This window comes from Sprattus sprattus (assembly GCF_963457725.1).
Source record: "Sprattus sprattus genome assembly, chromosome: 11".
NCBI lineage: Eukaryota > Metazoa > Chordata > Actinopteri > Clupeiformes > Clupeidae > Sprattus > Sprattus sprattus.
The window spans coordinates 1,381,250-1,402,397 of record NC_137909.1 but is presented as its reverse complement, the minus strand read 5'-3'; the positions used below and the strand labels follow the sequence as shown (position 1 = coordinate 1,402,397).

The 21,148-nt window shown below is 41.2% G+C and overlaps 1 protein-coding gene across 2 annotated transcripts in view; it reads left to right on the top strand.

Moving 5' to 3' along the window:
* The window catches only part of dtwd2 (DTW domain containing 2), a 30,766-nt gene extending 9,995 nt beyond the window's left edge, over positions 1-20,771 (top strand). The window contains exons 2-6 of one of the 2 annotated variants that reach the window (XM_080848094.1): positions 2,611-2,701; positions 2,804-2,898; positions 11,116-11,308; positions 11,415-11,543; positions 20,101-20,771. In XM_080848094.1, coding sequence (XP_080704220.1) covers positions 2,611-2,701; positions 2,804-2,898; positions 11,116-11,308; positions 11,415-11,543; positions 20,101-20,271 — 679 coding nt within the window. In that variant the 3' untranslated portion in view covers positions 20,272-20,771. Of the gene's footprint in view, positions 1-2,610; positions 2,702-2,803; positions 2,899-11,115; positions 11,309-11,414; positions 11,544-16,835; positions 16,999-20,100 lie in introns of those variants that run through there. The other variant, XM_080848095.1, reaches the window with a different exon arrangement.
* The last annotated feature ends 377 nt before the right edge of the window (positions 20,772-21,148 follow it).

Sequence of the window (21,148 nt, the reverse complement as noted above, 5' to 3'; positions counted from 1 at the left end):
GAGGTTGTTCCAGAGGAGAGGGGCTTGGAAGCTAAAGGCTCTCCCTCCTATTGTGGTCTTTGTTGGCTTTTTGGACAAAAAAAAATCACAAAATAGCTCTCTTTAATGTCAAAGTGAAAACAGATTTCTAGACAGTTATGTAAATTAAATACAAATATGTAACGAAAATAAGTGATTGCATAAGTATTCACCCCCTTTATATAGACTGACCTAATTCAACAGAGGTCCAGCCAATTGTTGCTAGAAGTCTCACAATTAGTGAAATGGGGATCAGTGTGCAGTGAATGTGTCTCAAGTGATTGTAGTATAACGACACCTGTGTCTGGAAGGTCCATTCACTGGTCAGTATTCAGTAATCAGTATTCCTGGCTATTGTTAAACCATTAAGACCCAAGATCACTCTAAGCAACTCAGAGAAAAGGTTATTGAAAAGTATAGGTCAGGGGAAGGATGCATAAAAATGACCAATGCACTAAACATCCCCTGGAATTCTGTTAAATCCATCATCAAGAAATGGATGGATTGTGGCACATGTGTAAATCTGCCTAGATCAGGCCGTCCTTACAAACTGAGTGACCGTGCAAGAAGGAGACTAGTAAGAGAGGCCACCAATAGACCTATGACTACTCTGAAGGAGTTTCAAGCTTCAGCAGTTGAGATTGGAGAAAATGTGCATACAACAACTGTTGCCTGGGTTCTTCACCATCAAAGCTGTATGGAAGAGAGCCACTGTTGAAAAAAAAGGATCGACTACAGTTCGCTAAAAGGCATGTGGGAGTCTCCATGGTCAAGTGGAAGAAGGTTCTGTGGTTTGATGAGACCACAGTGGAGCATTTTTTTTCAACAGTGGCTCTCTTCCATGAAGCTTTGATTGGTGAAGAACCAAGGCAACAGTGGTCTCTCCCATACCAGCTGCTGAAGCTTGAAACTTCTTCAGAGTAATCATAGGTGTCTTGTTGGCCTCTCTTACTAGTCTCCTTCTTCTATGGTCACTCAGTTTGTAAGGACGGCCTGATCTAGGCAGATTTACACATGTGCCATATTCCTTCCATTTCTTGATGATGGATTGAAAAGAATTTCAGTGGATGTTAAGTGCCTTGGACATTTTTTTGTATCCTTCCCCTGACCTTTACTTTTCAATAACCTTTTCTCTGAGTTTCTGAGGGTGATCTTTGGTCTTCATGGTGTAACAGTAGCCAGGAATACTGAATACTGACCAGTAGGGGTGTGCAAAAAAATCGACACATTCGAATTGCGATTCAATTGCTTCCGATTTTTTTTTTCTAAGATAAACGTTCTTTTTGGCTTTGCAAACTGTGTTAACTGGCTAACGTTACGGTTTGAGTGATGGTGAGCGCGATACGGCGAAATGGTTGATAAAAAGCTTCTGAATAGAAAGTTTACCTTTAAAAGTTGTGTTGTGCAAAAGAAGCGAGCTTCACTGTTGTCTGAAAATATCAACAGGCAGCTGGCTGAAAGCACAGAAGTAATAGGCTTACCTTTTATTGGTAACCTAACTGTTACGGTTCATTGTTTTTGAAATAAGAGGCCTGACTTCTATGTTCACAGCAAACTTGAAAAAAAGAAAATATTAAGCCATGGTTTAACTATAGGCTGAGTCTGAAATGTGCATTTTATGATTTTATTTTGTACCGCCCTGTTTGGCAATGTTGTTTTTCAATAAAATAAAACATTCTATAAAGCAAGCCAATCCACTTTTCCATGATAAGAGCATTAAAATAAAATTTGCGATTAATTAATTTGCGATTAATCGCGATTCATTTTGAGTTAACTATGACAAAAATGCGATTAATCGCGATTAAATATTTTAATCGTTTGACAGCACTAACATTTACATACTGTGAATACATTTTTTTAATCGAGAATCGTTTTCGAATCGTGAGCCTAAAAATCGGTATCGAATCGTGACATTTTCTGAATCGTGCACCCCTACTGACCAGTGAATGGACCTTCCAGACACAGGTGTCGTTATACTACAATCACTCAAGACACATTCACTGCACACTGATCCCCATTTCAATAATTGTGAAACTTCTAGCACCAATTGGCTGGACCTCTGTTGAATTAGGTCAGTCTATTTAAAGGGGTTGAATACTTATGCAATCACTTATTTTCATTACATATTTGTATTTACTTTACATAACTGTCTAGAAATCTATTTTCACTTTGACATTAAAGAGAGCTATTTTGTGATATTAAAGCCAACTTATATTGACCATGACTGATTTATATAAGCCATAAAAGGGTAAAACATCCAAGGGGGTGAATACTTATGCAAGGCACTGTAGTTCCATGTTGATGGAACAAGCTGCTTGAGCATCACTACAGTATGGCCAAACTGGCTTGCTGTTTTCACTACACTGACTTATCATGGCCTCATAACTAGCTGGCTAGTTTTAGCATTATATTTTGGCCATGAGTGCATTTCCTGCAAGTGCAAGTTCTATTCTACTGGTATTTTGCGTTTATTTATGATTAATTTTTTACACTGACAACAACTGCCAATTGCTCCTTTTAAAGCATGCTGTACTTGAATTCTTTAGCAACAAATGAAGTAACCTAACTTTATCCTTAACCTTTTCACTATAGCAGACCAGAAAAAGTATGCCTTTGCCCATTTCTCCCTGGGAGCCCTTTGGATGTGTCCACGAGTTTATACATAGTTCAACATCCAGCAGAGGTGAGTCTCTCAGGTAGAAAATCTGGAGCCATAATTGTTAAATTACACAGAATTGTAGCTCGTACATGTTAACGTGCAGTTTCTTCTGTTTATGTCTTTCAGGAAAGCAGAGTGCTTCGCACGGTGCCTCTGCTAGCTGCCTGTCTGCCCCCTGGGAAATGCAAAGTCTTTGTTGGACGGAGGTTCAGTGAAGAACGGTAAACACATTTAGTTTAATATACTCTTCTTATCAGCATGATCTTATCAGTAATCTTTATGAACCAATACAGTCTTGTCCTTTTCCTTCTGGGAGGTGTTTCAAATCTAGTGTTTTAAGTATTTACTGTTTTCAACAACTAGGGATTAGGGTAACCATGTCAATGAGTGAAGGTTTTATAGGATTCAATAATTGAAGTTTTTGTTCTGTTCAATAGGGCCCAAGGGCCATCTTCACCGGAGGTGTTAAAACACTATAAGCCCTGTTTCTACTCTCATGGCCAATTCCAGGCAAGCACGAGTTGCACGATTTCTTGGGTATGCATCAATTACAACCCATCTAAAAAACAAATATGCGCAATATATCGCAAATATGCGATATATGAAATGGGGCAGTTGTAGCAGTGTGTGTAATGACAAATGGATCTAATATCAACATGTTTCAGAACAAAATTCAGCCAGCTCAAGTTGATACAATATTTATGGTTGTTAAATTAAAATTAAATTACTATACGATTGTTGAAGTTAATTTACTGCCTGCCTGCCTCCCTCAATTAGCTTGCAATGCAAATGCTTTAAACACAGGCTTAAGTAAACTTCACTTAAATAAACAATTGAGACTAGCTCGCGATCTAACTTGAACTATGCCTATAACGTCTTCAGGCTACCTGTGATATGGATTGCTTAACTATTCTTATAGCCTACATGACAGTTATAAGGAATGAGGGATATGTTTTGGCTCTTGCGCTCGAAGCCCCAACCCATTAGCCCCAGTTGGAAAGATAGCTCTAGCTCGCACTGGCCCTATAGTGCAATCACGGCTATAGGTGCCTGGCATTCAGATTTTATCGCACGATTATTGATTATTGAACACCTTCTTCTGAAATGGGCGGATGGATGACGTTTACTCGAAGGTGGCATGTAATGAGCAATACTGTGGGGGGGGTGTGTTTTTATTTTAGCACGTTCACTTGATTTTGAGGCATTTGTAATGCTTGAGAACTAAATACATTTGATACGCATCAGACTTGTGAAAAAATCAAGAAGTTACGTAGTGCACAGGCATGGGCGAGCTCCCCCATAGCAAGCAATGATGGGATGAGGAAAACTCATCAAAGTTTGGCAAAATGTATAATTCTTTGGTCACTTGCCTTGGGTGTGGCCAGTGGACTCCATAGCACCCCTTAATATTTGTAAGTATGGCATGTTTCCCATTGGCTGCTATTTGCTCTGCCCAACAGGAAGTCTGACATTTTTAGATTTTTTTCACATACAGAGTTCATTGGACTCCCTTGAAATATAGATGGAATAGATTCCAGATCTCTGAGTTTCAGATGATCAATGGCGAATGATGCCTGAAACGAGGAAGAAATGGTGGGCAATTGATTTATTTTGATGGTTTGATCAGCCTCAAATTGTCCGTGGTTACCATTGGGCCACTCCAGATTACACCAGTGTGGCAATTATGAGTCATAGTTATAGCGTTCCGCTGCGCGTCGGGGTCCTGTTCATCACGTCGAGATGTAGTTCTGATCGTGAACGCTGGACTGTGCATTATCCCCTACATACTGCATTTTGAAGTAGGGTTTGATTGTGTGATTTGCCTCAAGTTTACCTACGTGGAAACATGAATGGACAGATTACACATTACATTACACACGCTTGGTTGAAGTGTCATTTAGGTGTTCTACCGTGTCGCATGATCCCATGGTGAACAGGAACTGTGAGCTATTCTGTGCCCTCTTGAAAGATGGGCCTTAAGCCATGTCAGTTAAGTAAACAAATTAAGGTTATCATGCACTTTTGGCTCTTATGGACTATGGACTGGAAACTACAGTCAAGTACTGTATCTTTAAAATACATGGTCATTTGTTAAACTTAATGCATCCAGTATACAAAAATCAACACATTTTTGTACAGTATCATCACCTTAACAACAACAAAAAATCAACCTTAAACTTAGATGTGCAAATACACAAAAAACCTACACTATCTGTCAACAAAAGATAAATGACAACCACATGAACAACATATTAACAAATATTTTCCAATTGCTAATGTTTGGAAAGGTTATGTTACGGTAAAGAAATACAATGAAGATAATGATTGATAATTGATTGTCATTAGTTATCATTGTCATTTCATGTGATGACCCATTCATACAGCAATGCTTCTTTGGACAGCCTCACCTGCAAAAATAATTTAATAAAATATAGATCACAAATGTTGTATTTGGTTGGAGTTAAGAGGCACTATTGGTGTGTGTGTGTGCACGCACAAATAGTGTGTTAACATTGTCACTTTGTGTTTTTAATCACACATAACATGCACACCAACACGGTCATGTGTGTAAGAGGACATTATGTTTGTAAGGAGGTATCGGATCATAATAAGTTACTGCCAAAACTCTGCTAAAACAACAGTACCACACTGTAATGCAGTCCTGCATGCCATAACATTTAATTTCTCCAGCTTCACAATGTTTAACAATAACTGATAGGATAATACTTTACCATTACTTCTACACTATTCGATTAGACACAAACTACACCTTGTGGGATTTCATCTGTCCATGTACAAAACCTTTCCATTTCATGATGTTAAACACACAAGTGTTGGAGACAATTTTCATAATGGATACCTGTGTCTGTGAGTGTATGTTTACCCAAATGACTATTCCAAATGTAACCGTTACAACATCTCAAAGCTTGTGGTTTGGTAGGTTACAGAACTAAACAAGTTCTATATGACTCTGCTTTGTAGGTAGTTAGATAGTTGGCTGGCAGACGCCCCGCAAATCCTTCCTTGGGGTAGGTACTCACTGTAGTGTTAATGGATTCATATGACACAGTATATGATGTTGCCCCCTGGTGGTTAGGCTTGGGAGGTTGTAAAAGGTCAGAGGAATAAAGTCAAGCTTACAGTATACACGCTGGAAACCTCTCTGCCTATTTATTTGTTAGTTAGAACTACCTAACTCTACATGGTGTCAGAAGACTCCAGTTACTCAAGTCGGGTGAACACGAGGTTTTGTTTGGCCGACCTACCTGGAGAGAACTCACGTCCATCTTAGTCAGTTTTGAGTTTTTAAGTTTTCAGTTTTGCTAGCTAGCATAGTTAACGTGACTCGTGGTTATAGCTAACAGTCGTGGCAGTTGGACAACAGAAATGGAGCGGTTCCAGATTCCCCCGCCGCCCAAGTTTGATTTCACAAAGCCAGAAGAGTGGCCCAGATGGATTCGGAGATTCGAGAGATTTCGGATTGCATCGGGTCTAGAGCTACAATCAGAGGAGAACCAGGTGAACACTTTGATCTATACTATGGGGGATGAAACAGAAGATATTGTCACTTCACTTCGTATGACGGAGGAAGAAGCTAGCGAGTACATCACTGTCAAGCAGAAGCTAGAGGGACATTTCGTGGTGAGGAGAAATGTAATTTTTGAGCGTGCAAAATTCAACCAAAGACAGCAGGAGCAAGGGGAGACTGTGGACAGTTTTATTACTTCACTCCATTGCTTGTCTGAGCACTGCGGCTACGGGCAGCTGCATGATGAATTGGTCCGGGACAGACTGGTCGTTGGCTTGCGCGATAAAAAGCTGTCGGAGCAACTTCAGTTGGACTCGGAGCTGACGCTGGAGAGAGCGGTGATGCGAGCGCGTCAGAGCGAACGAGTGAAAAAGCAACAGGACCTATTGAAGAGTAACTTCAAGGCAGAGACCACAGACGTGGACAGTGTTCAAGTAAAACACAAGTTCAGCTTAGGCAGAGGAAGACAGCAGAAAATGCAGGTTCGAGCAAATGACAATAGCAGTTATCACACACAGCCAGGTAACCAGACACGGTGCATGTGGTGTGGTAGAACGCCAGCACACAGCAAAAACCAGTGCCCCGCTAGAGACGTAGAATGTAACCAGTGTCAGAAAAAGGGTCACTATGCAAGAGTGTGTAGGGCAGGAGTTCTCAATGAAGTCAATACAGCTGAGTCAGATGAGGAGGGAATTGCTTTCCTAGGCACAGTCACCTCAGATGGTGAACCCTGGTTAATCAACCTTAATGTGAATGAGCACACAGCAGTATTCAAAATAGATACGGGGGCTGATGTGACAGTGTTATCGGAAGATGAATTTCAGAAGGGGCAGTTTCCAGAGCTAGAGAATGCAAAGAGGGTGCTACAAGGTCCAGGTCAGACACCCATCACGGTGAGGGGAAAGTTCACTGCTACCATAGGAACTGACTGTAAAAGCACTACACAGGATGTGTATGTAGTCCCAGGTCTGAAGTATAGCCTGCTGGGACGTCCAGCTATACAGGCACTAGGGCTAGTGGCTAGAATAGACACAGTGGCACTAGACTCAGTCGAGAGAGTCAAGGAGCAGTTTCCCAAACTGTTCAAAGGGCTAGGCAAGATGGAGGGGGAATACAAGATAGAGCTTAAAGCAGACGCCAAACCATTCTCCATATCAACCCCTCGTCGAATACCTCTGCCTCTCATGTCCAAGGTGAAAAAAGAACTCTCACGCATGGAAGAGATAGGGGTGATATCAAGGGTTGAACACCCCACAGACTGGTGCGCCGGAATGGTCACTGTGCCGAAACCAGGCAAGGATGAGGTGCGCATCTGCGTGGATCTTACAAAATTGAATGAGTCAGTCAAGAGGGAGAGACACATGCTCCCGTCAGTCGAACACACACTTGGACAGCTAGAGGGCGCCAAAGTATTTTCTAAAATCGATGCTAATTCAGGGTTTTGGCAAATTCCCCTTGCCAAGGAGTCCACCCTCCTCACAACATTCCTCACTCCCTTTGGGAGGTTTTGCTTTAATCGCCTCTGCTTTGGCATATCCTCTGCACCTGAACACTACCAGAAGAGAATGTCCCAGATGTTGGAGGGACTCGACGGCGTCCTGTGTCAGATGGACGACGTGCTTGTGTACGGAGACACACAGGTCCAACACGACACACGACTGTTGGCGGTGTTGGGGAGACTGCAGGAGGGAGGCGTCACGCTGAGAGGTGAGAAATGTGAATTCTCTAAAAGCCATGTCAAATTTCTCGGACAGATCATAGATGCAGCCGGCGTTAGAGCAGACCCAAACAAAGTGAGAGCAGTGACAGACATGGAGGAGCCGGAGGATGTGAGTGGAGTGAGACGATTCCTCGGAATGGTGAATCACCTGGGAAAGTGCTTACCTCATATAGCAGAAAAGACACAGCCACTCCGGGACCTGTTAAAGAAGCAAAACATGTTTCAGTGGGGACCTGATCAACAAAGAGCATTCGACAACATCAAAAAGGAGCTGAGTTCACCACCAGGGCTGGTGCTCTACAACACAAAAGCGGAGACGGTCGTCTCAGCTGATGCATCATCATTCGGACTGGGAGCCGTGCTACTCCAGAGACAGGAGGAGGGCCACCTCAAGCCAGTCGCATATAGCTCCAGAGCACTCACAGACACAGAGAAAAGGTACGCCCAGATTGAAAAAGAGGCCTTAGCAATCACATGGGCGTGCGAGCGTTTCGCGGACTTCCTGGTGGGCATCAGGTTCCACGTGGAAACGGACCATAAGCCTCTGGTTCCGTTACTAGGCTCCAAGAGCCTGGATGAGCTCCCCCCACGCATTCAAAGACTCAGAATGAGGCTGATGGCTTTCTGCTTCTCTATCTCCCATGTGGCCGGCAAGATGTTGGCCACAGCAGATGTGCTGTCAAGGGCGCCGTTGAGAGACAGAGGGCAGCCGGAGCAGGAGGAGGAAGTCAACCTCTATGTAAACATGGTCATGTCAACTCTCCCAGCTACAGAAAAGAGGCTGCAAGAAATAAAGGTACACCAGGAACGTGATGGAATTCTGAGCCAGGTGAAAAGGTACTGTAATGAGGGCTGGCCAGACAAATCCGCAATAGACAAAGCTTACCTACCATATATACAGGTTCAGGAAGAACTATCAGTGGAGAATGGCTTACTACTAAAAGGATGTAGGCTAGTTATCCCCAAGCCGTTACAGACAGACATAATACAGAAATTGCATGCAGGACACCAAGGCATAGCAAAGTGTCGTGAAAGAGCCAAACAATCTGTCTGGTGGCCGGGACTGTGTACACAGCTTCAGAAAGTGGTCGAGAGCTGCGACACATGTGCAAAAGAAAGAGTCAATCCCAGAGAGCCACTGCTTCCTTCTGAGTTTCCTGATAGACCATGGGCAAAGGTGGGTGCTGATCTGTTTCAGTGGAATGATAACCAGTACCTATTGGTGATAGATTATTTTTCCCGTTTCATTGAAGTAGCTAAACTCACATCAACAACCTCAGTAGCAGTAGTGGAACATTGCAAGTCCATCTTCGCCAGACATGGCATACCGTCTGAGGTCATGACAGACAATGGACCCCAGTTTGCGTCTGAATACTTCACTAGGTTCGCTACACAGTGGGGGTTCACACACACAACGTCCAGCCCCAGATACGCTCAGAGCAATGGAGAGGCAGAACGCGCTGTGCGTACAGTTAAAGGCCTCCTCCAGAAAGAAAAAGACCCTTATTTAGCCCTCATGGCCTACAGAGCCACGCCACTCGCAAATGGGTACAGTCCAGCACAGCTGTCAATGGGCCGGCAGCTCAGAACAACAGTTCCGGTCACTCTCTCATCTCTGAACCCTGGCTGGACTGACATAACCCAGCTCAAAAAGGAGGAGCAGAAGAAGCGACAGAGAATGAGTTGGAACTTCAACAAAAGACACAGAGCTCAACATCTCACAAGTCTGACACCAGGCGACCATGTCTGGGTAAAGGATACAAAGGAGAGGGGGACAGTGATAAGACAGGCGGAAGCACCAAGGTCATACGTCGTAGGCACTCCCAGAGGGATCCTGCGCCGCAATCGAAATCACCTTGTCACTACTCCAGTGGCGCCAGCAGTGCAGACTGTCCTACCAGTGCCGGAGCAACTCACTGGTTGGCCAGTGAGTCCAGATCAAGCAGAGCAGGACCCAGTTCAGCCAGGCAGTCCTGAGCCTCTGGCACGCTACCCTGCAAGAGAGCGACAACCCCCAGGGTACCTAAAAGACTATGTAGGTAAATAGCGAACACCCCTGGTAAGACTGAGTGATTTCTACGGGGCAGAATAAACCCCCACACTCAGTAGGAGGTTGGGGCAGTCCACCCCACCTTCTTAGTTCAGTTTGCCAGTCAAGGTTCATACTGATAGTTCATAAAAGATACTCTCTTTAATCAGTTAACAGGAATTCGAGAGACTGGGAACAGTTCATCATTTTAATATAGTCTGTTATAGTACAGAAGTGTGTTAGGTATTTGTTATTTAGATACATCAGTACAACTGATCTTAGAAAGGGGGATGTAGTGTTAATGGATTCATATGACACAGTATATGATGTTGCCCCCTGGTGGTTAGGCTTGGGAGGTTGTAAAAGGTCAGAGGAATAAAGTCAAGCTTACAGTATACACGCTGGAAACCTCTCTGCCTATTTATTTGTTAGTTAGAACTACCTAACTCTACACTCACCACCACTCACAAGGAGCACCCCACAAGCCATGCTGTTCCAGAGATATTCCAACACAGTCATTTGGTCATGATTATTTGGGCCTTGATAAAGTAGCTCAGGTCAAAGTAGCTTTACACCTGCCCATCTCTCCCAGACGTTGACAAAATCAGTCAATACAAGCAGTGGTGTAGTGGTCCCTGGATAAGTGTGTATACTCTTTTTAATTTTTTTAAGCAGCCCATACAGCACAGGATAAACGCCATGTTTTGAGAAGTGGGTATACCCAATGCTGACTGAAAAATAAGTGGGTATACTCCGTAAACCTGCGTATACCCTGGACTACACCACTGAATACAAGCGAATAAACATTATTAACCTCATCTATGAGTGGTCATAATTGTTTGGCTCATATTGGTCTACGAGCTTATACAGATCATTCAATTGTTTAGCTTGGTTTTGTTTTGTGTGTCAGATCCTGGGTAAAAATACAGTGCTAACAAAGTCTAAAAAAACAAGTGGGTGAATGTGGATAAGTGGCTGGACCAAAAATAAGTACTTTGTATTTTGTATTTTTGTGTTCCAGCATCCGCATTATGACTAGTCACAATTTACACTTTATACTGTACAGTGTGTCCCAGTAGGGCATAGAGACAATTCAACAATTGCCTTAGGTAACAGAAATCCTTGTGCTTTGGTTGATTCGTGCTTTTCTTAATGAATAGGAATCCAGAACTGGCTGCTGTGTGCCAGGACAGTAGAACCCTCCTTCTCTACCCAGGGGCAGAGGCTCAAAACTTGCAAGATGTGAATGAAGATTTAACGGGAGATGAGCAGAACATAATCATTATTGATGGAACATGGAGTCAAGCCAAGGACATGTTTCTCAGGAACTCCCTCTTTCATCTTCCTAAACAGGTATGTCTGCTGCCTGGGCTAGGAGCGCTGTTCTTTTCTGAATTTCATGTATATCATGTATGTGTGTTATCATTCCTTGTGTAAAATTTGTGTATAATTCCAACAGGTGCAGCTGAACAGCACACCATCAAGTCAGTATGTTATTCGCACTCAACCCACTAACATGTGCCTGTCAACACTGGAATGTGCAGCCATTGCTCTGTCTATTATGGAGAAAGACCCAGTCATCCAAGAGGTGAGTTTTAAGGCAAGGCAAGGCAAGGCAAGGCAAGGCAAATTTATTTATAGAGCACATTTCGTACATTATGCAATTCAATGTGCTTTACATAAACAAACAGTAATAACATTTAAATTGAAACACAGTAAAAGAAACTTAAATAAAAATAAAAAATAAAATAAAAATAATAATAAATAAATAAATAAAACATTAAAATCAATAAATTTCAGGTAAGAGACATTATGATTAGCAGCACTAAGAAGCAGCATAACGTGATAAATAGAGAATTTCACATATAGGCTAAAGAGAATAGGTTTGTTTTTAGTCTTGTCTTGAAACTGTCTATGGTGGGGGCAGTTTTGATGTGGTCTGGTAGTAGATTCCAAAGTTTTACTGCATAATAACTGAAGGCTGCTTGACCTTGTTTAGTTTTAACAGTAGGGGCCACCAACAAGATTCTATCCTGGGATCGGAGGGGTCTGGGAGGTACATACGGCTGGAGCATGTCCTTAAAATATAAAGGTCCAAACCCATGCATGGACTTAAAAACAAGTAGCATCACTTTAAAATCAATTCTGTGGCTAACTGGAAGCCAGTGAAGAGATTTCAGTATTGGAGTTATATGTTCTGTTCTCCTGGTTTTGGTAAGAACTCTAGCAGCCGCATTTTGTATTAGCTGGAGCTTTTTAATATGCTTTTTGGGGAGTCCAGTGAAAAGACTATTACAATAGTCAATTCTGCTGGAAATGAATGCATGGACAAGTTTTTCAAGATCAGCCTGTGACATGAAACCTCTTAGTTTTGAAATGTTTTTTAAATGGTAAAAGGCTGATTTAGAGATGGATTTTATATGTTGATTGAATGACAGGTCACTATCTAGAATGGCACCCAAATTTTTAACATTGGCCTTTGGTTTTAGTCCTTTGGTGTTAAGAAATTCACTGACCTGGTGTCTGTCGCTTACTTTTCCAAAGACAATAACTTCTGTTTTGTCACTTAAGTTGAAGAAAATTAAGACACATCCAGTTATTGACCTGATCAATGCACAGATTAAGTGATTCTAGTGGGCTAAGGTCATTGGGAGAAATTGCTAAGTATAATTGAGTGTCGTCAGCATAGCTATGGTATGAAATCTGATGTTGTTTGATAATTTGCCCGAGTGGGAGCATATACAAATTGAACAACAGGGGGCCTAGGATCGATCCTTGGGGAACACCACAGTTTAAGGGGATGGATGAGGACGTGTAATTGCCAATACTGACGTAGAAACTTCTGTCTTTGAGGTAGGATTTGAGCCAGTCAATCACTGTGCCCCTCAGACCAACCAGGTGCTCAAGCCTGTGGAGCAGTATTGCATGATCAACTGTGTCAAATGCAGCACTTAAGTCTAATAATACCAGAGCAGTTGTTTTCCCACAGTCAGTACTTAGCCTTATATCATTGAGTACCTTAACAAGGGCGGTTTCTGTGCTGTGATAGGTTCGGAAACCAGACTGAAATGGGTCTAGACATGAATTGTCAGTTAAAAACTATCCTTTCAATTATTTTGCTAATGAAAGGCAAGTTAGATATGGGCCTGTAGTTGTTATATATAGAGGTATCCAGATTCCTTTTTTTAATAAGGGGTTTTACAATGGCTGTTTTTAGGGACTTTGGGAAAATGCCAGATTGAAGAGATGTATTCACTAGTTTCAGTACATCTGTGATTAGGAGATGGAAGACAGATTTAAAGAACTGAGTTGGCAGAACATCCAAACTGCAAGTTGATGAATTCAGAGCTTGTACAGTTTTTAGAAGGATGGTACTGTCTATAAAAGAAAATTCTGACATTACATTGTTTGGTATTCCTTCTATGGGTCCAGGCTTTGTAAGGTTTGTACATGATATGCTAGCTCTTATATTGTAAATCTTATTATTAAAGAAAGCTGCAAAGTCATTGCAGGCTTCAGTAGAGATAAACTCACTGGGAAACTGAAAGACAGGAGATGTAAGTTTTTCCAAAATTGAAAACGGCACCTTGGAGTTGTTAATATTTCTACTGATGGTGTTTGAGAAGAAGGATTTCCTAGCCTTGTATATTTCAGAATTATACTTGTGGAGTGTTTCTTTGTAGATGCAATAGTGGATTGTGAGTTTTTGTTTCCGCCATTTCCTCTCAGTTTTCCTGCATTCTCTTTTAAGGGATTTGACTATGGGGTTTAGTAGCCATGGAGCTTTGCTTTTGTTGGTGATTTTTTTTATTTTCACAGGGGCAACATGGTCCATGACATGTGTCATTTGTGAAATAAAGGTGTCCATTAAACAATCTGTTAGATTTGACTGCTGCTCAGGGACAGGCAAGGGTTCAAACGTGCGAATAGATGATAGTGTTGACTCAAATAGAGTAGCTGTGTTCTCATTGATGATACGCTTTTCAATCGTCATCTGATTGGTATGGATAGGAAAAGGCATAGATACATCAAAGAATACACAGAAATGGTCTGACAATGCTACATCTTTCACACATACAGATGCAGAAAGGCCCCTTGTAATAACAAGATCTAGAGTGTGTCCCAGAGAGTGAGTTGGCCCCTGCACATGTTGAGTAAGACTAAAAGTGTCTGTTAGGGCAATAAAGTCTTCAGTGTACTTATTGTCTATGTTGTCTATATGCAGGTTAAAATCACCTGTTAAAATGATATAATCAAATTCAATGCAAATGACTGATAAGAGTTCGCTGAATTCCTCAAGAAAAATACTAATAGACTGTCTGGGAGGTCTATAGATAGTCAGTAAGAGAGTCTGAGGGGTGGTTTTTAAGAGAGCACATAGATACTCAAATGACTTAAATTCACCGAATGACATATGTTTATACTGAAACAAAGCTTTAAACAGGAAGGCTATTCCTCCTCCTTTTTTGTTTGTTCTGGTAGCATTCAAAAACTCGAAATCAGGGGGGGCAGATTCAATGAGCACAGTGTCACAGTTTGTTTGATCAAGCCAAGTTTCTGTCAGAAATAAAAAATCCAATTTGTTGGAACAAATAAGATCATTAATTAGGAAAGACTTTCCTGAAAGAGATCTAACATTAAAGAGTGCAAACTTTGCCATGAATGGTGTGCCAAAGGGAGTTTCTGGGGTTTCAGTGCCACTACGTGTGATTTAGGTGGTCTATCTGATATAGGCTTATTAATGTCCCTCTTTCTTGAGGGAGTGGAACTAGCTGCAACGTTCTGAGGTTGTCTAGATATAGATACATTATTTGACTGATTTACCCCATAGGCTCGATGTAATCGATTCTTCCTATTCGTTGTCAGAACAGGAATGGGAAAGTTTGTTTTCCGGTGATCTGGAGTAGCTGAAGCGACAGCAGCATTCAGTCCATTGCAATAAAAGCGAAGCATCGGTAGTGTAGGGAGTTGGTGTCCTATAACCGAGATCTCAGCCACCGTAGACGGCGAGTTGATCAAATCAGTCCGTGGACAGCCAGAGTACGGCATCACAGGCAGCTCAGGGTGGATGTGCTGCGCCGAAGCATCGAGTGTCGCGACCCATGGTGATGATGTGGCCTTCTCCGCTGCTCCATCGAAGTCTTCCAAGGGCAAGGAGGCTAGTACACGGTGATCAACTCGTCGATCAGGGTTCACTTCACAGCGGTTAGCAGACCAGAGAGAGGGAATCGCCTTGTTGGTAATCTTGTTAAGACGGGATCCGCGGTGGATATATTTCCGGCGTCGGAGAATGTCACGTTGGAATAGGAGCTCTGCAGGAGGCTCAAAGTTTCCCCATAAACTGTAAAGTTCACTGGGTGTGTATTGCTGCCTCATCCCCAGGCTAATCCAGTCAATGTTGCTGTTGGCAATGGTCTATTTCGGTCAAACTTCTCATGCGTCCACCAATTTCAGAAGCGCAGGTCAGCGCAGCGACTCCAGCCGAAACGCAAAACACGTAAAACAAGTAAACTAAAAAATAACTAATAGGGAAAAGTGACTATATATATAACTGTTGCACTTAGCTAAACTACTAAACTAAAAATCTAACAAAATATCAAAGGCTTTCGTAAAAAATATTAAAAATACTGAATAAAAACAACCCAGACGGAGCGGCGTTTGACTCGCCAGCGTCCCCGTTACTAGGCGTTAAGAAAGATGGCAAGAAGGTACAGAAATGACAAAAAGGCCTGTGTGTAAAGGTAGGTTTTGAGATAACTTTCAGTCCACCGTCTTGGCTGATTTAATGCTTAGTGGGGAGCCATTCTATCAATCAAATGAGGTTTGTAACATTGCAGCGTTACAGCTTGACTGCTTCTTCGTTAAGAAGGTTTTGCACAATTTTGAAGCAGTGCTTTGGGGCATGGAGCTGTTGTGGGATGAAAATGGCTCCCGAAACAGGGTGTGGCTGTGTAAAATAGTTGTAGCCTTCCTTGTTAAAAATTCCTTTTAGTCTGCACATATTTCACACTTGCCAAGAACAAAGCATTCAAAGATCATCTTATGTACTATATAGGGCTGGGCAACGATTACAATTTTTAATTGCGATTAATCGCATGATTTCCCTGATTAATCACGATTAATCGCATATCTATACGCAAAATCCAATAATCAATTCAAAAGTATGCACTTTTATTTTAAATGTTCTGCCATATGAACAAAAGTGCCCCAACAGTTTTATATAGTAGCAGTTTAATAAAATAAATACTTGTAATAGTGTGTAATTCTCAACTTAAACAATGTTGTCAAAACAAATACAAAACTAAAGCTTATTGCCACTGCCAGGGCATTAATGTTTAGAGTGTGGTGAAGCACCAAAAAGTTGTGTTGACTTGATGGCTGGTTTCCCTGTAATGTAACTAACCAGCCTGGTTATGACGTTGTTTCTGCCATATCTCTTTTGATTTTGACGTTTGTAGCTCGCTAGTTAATGACAACTACCCATGCTAGCTAGCGATAGCTAGCACGGTAACATTAGTTAGCTTAACTTATCGGGAGCTGGGAGGACAGGGGATATCATTGCACAACAAGCTCAAAATCATATTTTCGATAGTTGGTTTTCTTGTCATCCTGATGTGATCTTAATGATGGAATGGATCCATTCCAGTAGGGTGACAGGCTAGGATAGCCAGCTGCTTATAGCTGCTGCTAGCATCATTCAGAGACAAAGAACATCTAGATTCTAGCGAACAGCTGACCAGTTAACGCCCACTGACGTTAACCTTTGCTGGAGGTGATGCACAGGCAATGAATCGCCACATTATTTGGAGAAGTTTAGCTTTCGTGTATCTGTGTTAACTTGCGTGTTGTCAACTTTTTAAGTGCATATGTCTATGCCCAGTGTCGCTGCCAAATGTGAGTCCGCTGCCTGATGTGAGTCCGCCGATGCCTGATGTGAGTCCGCATGCGCAAACACAAACGGTTTACGGCAGAAGGCTCAGGAGCAAACTATCCAAGACGTGCATGCTCATACATGGTTTAATATCAACGTATCTGGCTTCTCTTAACGCATAATGTAGGTTTATTTAAGGTAGTGTTTTATAATTTTGTCAACGGTTTACAGCATAAGGCTCAGTGTCAACATATGGGGCTATGTTGTATTACTGTTACTAGTAGGCTAATGAATGCACTGCTTAACTAATAATTCAATAAACATGAAGCTTAACATCATAAACCTTGGTGGATTTCAAACGTAAACAAATGCGCTTGTCATTCCACTTCATGTTGTAGCCTACACCACCAGCATTACCTGGCTCGTTGTACTACAATAGTGACGCAAAGTTTGCGCATGCGGACTCACATCAGGCGGGTCCTCACATTTGGCAGCGACACCCAGGTTTGTTTATCTGCCCATTTGTTTCTTTTCCGGTTGCGCAGCAGTCAGCAGCAGACTTTTCAAAATAAAAGCCTGTAGGCAACAGACTTTTAACATCATAAAATAAATAATAAAACCTACGTTAACTCGCGATAAAACAATTGTCGGCGTTAATTCATTGATGCCCAGCCCTAGTATTATACTGTGGTGGCAGATGGTGTCAAGCATCTTCCAGCATCTTTTCAATTTAGATTTATCGGCCCATAACAGTTCATCATCTCCCTGGCTTGTCGTTTGCCTATTTAAGTCTTTTCTTTCATTGGCTAGTCTCTGATATGGCCTTCTCTCTCATTGGCTAGTCTCAGATATGGCCTTCTCTCTGAAATTCAGCAGCATTCTTTACTGTTGAAGATAAGACTGCTGTTGTTTGGGTATGATTTATTTATTGACAAAGAGCATTAACTGCAGGGCTGCAGAAATTGCAAAAATCCCCATATAAACCGCGGTTAGCATGTTTTTAAAGTTTACGGGAAAAAAAACGAAAAAAAAACTTTTGATCGTTTTTAGACTATAACCACAATCCACATGAGCCGATGGTCCTGAAGTAAACCGAAAAACATCTCATCAGTTTTCAGCTTTTTTTAATATAATAACTTTGATTCAACTAACATTATGGGCCATTGAAAGACAGGAGTAATGGTGTAGGTAGATAATCCATTCTAGCTGTAATAGTCATTTACAACATTCACTAAGTTTGTATTTGTTTAAATTTCCTTTTAACATTAAATTGTGTGTGTGTGTGTGTGTGTGTGTGTGTGTGTGTGTGTGTGTGTGTGTGTGTGTGATACATTAAAAACAAATGTGCACTTTAAAAAGTAATTAACCCAGAAATATAATAACTGGAATAACGTATTGTCCAGGATGTTATTACATTTGTAGGTAGGTAAAAAGAAATTGATCACATCAAATGTAATAAGTCCCTAGTATACTGAATTTCTAACTATTACATCAGTTGAAAATCAGAGAAAATCACCATCTCATGAAATTTCCTGACCGTATAATCCCACTCTTTAGGTTCTTTCATTTTTAGATTGTTAATTTTATAGTTAGAGGCCAAGCTGCAACAAGGCATATGTTCTTATTGCGTGCGTGTGTGCAGTCATATATCAAATGTGCTTGTTATCCTACCATTTTTACAATCTGTATTATGGGGGGAAAAAATGACTATTTTGAGGAAATTTCATTAGATAGCGATTCGAGACAACATACTTTTCCAACTGATATAAAAGGTAGAATTTCATTATGATTGTGATCTATTACATTTGATTCATTACAAATATCTACTTTCCCACAAACCTCACAACTTCCTGGAAATGTAATAGTTATTATATTTATGGGCATTTAGCTGTTGCGTTTGTGGGAGGCAACAGTTTTCGGAAGTTATTACGCTAGTTGGATTATTATTTTTTTAAAGTTCAGGGGCCGTATTCACAAAGAATCTTAGGGCTAAAAGTAGCTCATAAGTGGCGAATTTAGGAGAAACTCCTAAAAATAATGGGCGTGTCAGTCTTAAATGTAGGACTCCTAATTTTTTTTACTAAGAGCAATTCACAAAATATTTTATCCCTAAAAGTAGCACCTAAGTCTAGGACAGCTTAAAACTCCTCATGAGGACTCCTAAGTCACTAAGACCTATTCACAAAAAATCGTAAGATGGCTGCAGTCGACTTGGAATTGATAAAAGACATTGCTTAAACCGTGAAGGTATTGATATTGTCGTAGAATTAGCGCGGGATGCAATGACGCCTTTAAACAACGATGTGTCCCGAAGTGAAATGTTTGGAAACATAAAGATAGCCTATTTGGCTTCGCGTAAAACATCATTCAGCCGTTTAATTCATCAAACTATCAACGCACTGTAGACCCCACATCATCCAACAGTTGGATGTACCGATGACTTGTGCATTTCAAGAGCGGTCTGCAGCAGGTTTTTGAGAACTTACCAGCTGGATGCCGCTGGGGTGACAGTGGCTATTGGTCCTGGGACCAGTAGGCTTTCGCTTAGGCTATACGTTTCACGTTCGTTTCGCTTTGATCAATTAAGATTGGAGGGCTTAAAGGGCCGCATGTGCTGATATTTGAAGTGGTCAAGGGCTGGAAATATAATAGCCTTACAGTTTGCTGGGTGCTTTAATTATTACTGCCTTGATTACCTGCAATTGACATATTTTATATTGATCGCTTTATATTTCTCTTAACGTGCAAAGTGTCATTCCCGTTGGATGCACAAACTTGTCATCATGCGTGTGCATTCTGCTAACTGCACTGTCCATAACTATTTAATATGACTTAATTTGAAGCCTAGGTTATTCTCTTATTTTCAGTCGATATAGTGGGATTGTTAGAGAGACGTCACGAATGAGTTTTTAATGAGAGAGCCTGTCAACAACCAATCACCGTCCTCACCCCTTCTAAACTCGTGCATGAGAAGCGACGTCATCCATAGCAACGGAGTTTTTATCTTAAGCTTAGGAGTTGGTATTATCCTTAGTATGAGTAGGTCTCAGAGCCGTTGTGAATCACTTTTAAGAAATTACTCCTACGTAAAAGGTTTTAGCGCGAGTTAGGAGCACTCCTAGTGGTAAGATAAAAGGCTTTGTGAATACGGCCCCAGATTTGTAGTACGCTTGTGGTTCATTATGCTTGTGGGTGTAACATTTGCATGGATATAAATGATGATAATGAAATACCTTCTTAATAATTCATCCTAATTGTTGTCTGAATACTGTAGGTCCTTCTCAAGCCGTTGCAAGCCTTGTGCTCCTTCCAGCTGGAACATGGAGCTCAGGTCCACCATAGCAAAGAGCACCTGCTGAAGACCGGCCTGTATGACAAACCACTGCCCAAAAACAAGCGCAAGATGAAAAGGATTCAGAAGCTCATTACCAATCAGACGATCTGAGAAATTCCACCATTAGATCAAATGATAGGAACACTAGATTTGTCAGTGCAGAATTCCTCACGTCAAACTGTCACTGTCAAAACAAAGGATCAACATATGCAACAAAGGAAATCACAAGAAAATGTGTTTATGTTGGGGAGAATGATTGATATGATTCAGGGGGCACAGAAGTTAAAAGAGCGTTAAGTGCCATATACCTCTTACTTGAACTGTATTGATAAATTGGTAAGAGGTATGCTTTTAGCCTTTTTTAAGCTACCTGCAAAACCCATATAAATATATGGAGTATTTAAGAACTGCTAAAGCTTATAAGGTACGGGTAAGTATTGTATGACGCATAGACTTGCCTCCATGTTCCAGGTAAAGCTTTAAGCTTTTGAGGCTGTGCCCAAATCAACTGATGTCCGTCTGTCATTGTCTTGTGTTCTTCGTTGCAGAGGTTCAAAACCTCTCTTGCTTTTCTTTTGATGCGTAAAGTAATAAAAGGTCCTTTAATTTTGTACTTCAGTGTTTGAATCATGTATACATACTTATTTGTATTCTTACAACATTTGATACTACTTACACATTTGAAATTTAAAACGTATTATGTCATGATATGAGGCTAGTTAAAATGGAGAACTATTTGCAATAAATTGACACGCAGCGTCACACATTTAAATGCTCACATCAGAAAACTCTCCCTCAACATTTTGAGGGGCCGTACACATCAGAAGAGGTTACATTAAAGGGCATATTTTGTGTGCCTGGCCCCTATTAAGAAGCATTGTATATATAATCTTTGCCGGTTATTACAGTGCATGAAATGCCCTGTATTGTTATTCCTAGGCTTCTTCTTCTTCTTCTTCTTATTCTTGTTACCTTTTTCTGCGATTAA